A 472-nucleotide genomic window follows, 5' to 3' on the forward strand; every position below is an offset into this window, starting at 1 on the left:
TCTCTCTTGCACATTTGCAAACTGCTCCAGTTCCAGACTCTGTGCCATCTGTCCAATGAAACCCTACCCTCATCTCCTCTTTCTTTCTTTTTGTTTCCCCCCTCCTCCTCCTGCACTCACCCATGGAAACGTCCTCTCTTCTGCTCCTGCTGGATTCTGATGTTCTCCAACTTCAGCGGACTCGGAATGAAGCCAATGTCACAGCCTTCCTTCACCAGACGGCCAATCCACCAGTCGTTATTGTACTTCTATAAAACAAAGAGATTAAAATGAGTTTAAACCCAGGACCACTGGGTTCTAAAATACTCAATGCCCCCTGCTGGACAGTGATGGAACTGAACCTCTTTGATGTGGAGGAAGTCCTTGGCATCGAAGGAGATGCCGGTACCAGCCACAGGAACATCTTCATCCAGAGCTCCGCAGTAACTGACATTAGTCCTCACGGCAAATGCCACCGATTTGGACTGAAAGA

The 472-nt window shown here is 48.5% G+C and overlaps 1 protein-coding gene across 1 annotated transcript; it reads right to left on the bottom strand.

The window, feature by feature from the left end:
- Positions 1-52: 52 nt before the first annotated feature.
- On the bottom strand, positions 53-467 carry LOC103399728 (voltage-dependent L-type calcium channel subunit beta-4-like; the record flags this gene model as incomplete). Its single annotated transcript, XM_008338367.3, has 2 exons — positions 53-248; positions 342-467. Coding segments are annotated over 2 exons (258 nt in total), but the record flags the coding sequence as incomplete, so codon positions are not given.
- Between the last annotated feature and the right edge of the window lie 5 nt (positions 468-472).

This window comes from Cynoglossus semilaevis, unplaced genomic scaffold, assembly GCF_000523025.1.
Source record: "Cynoglossus semilaevis isolate Cse_v1.0 unplaced genomic scaffold, Cse_v1.0 C18784463, whole genome shotgun sequence".
Taxonomy (NCBI): Eukaryota; Metazoa; Chordata; class Actinopteri; order Pleuronectiformes; family Cynoglossidae; genus Cynoglossus; species Cynoglossus semilaevis.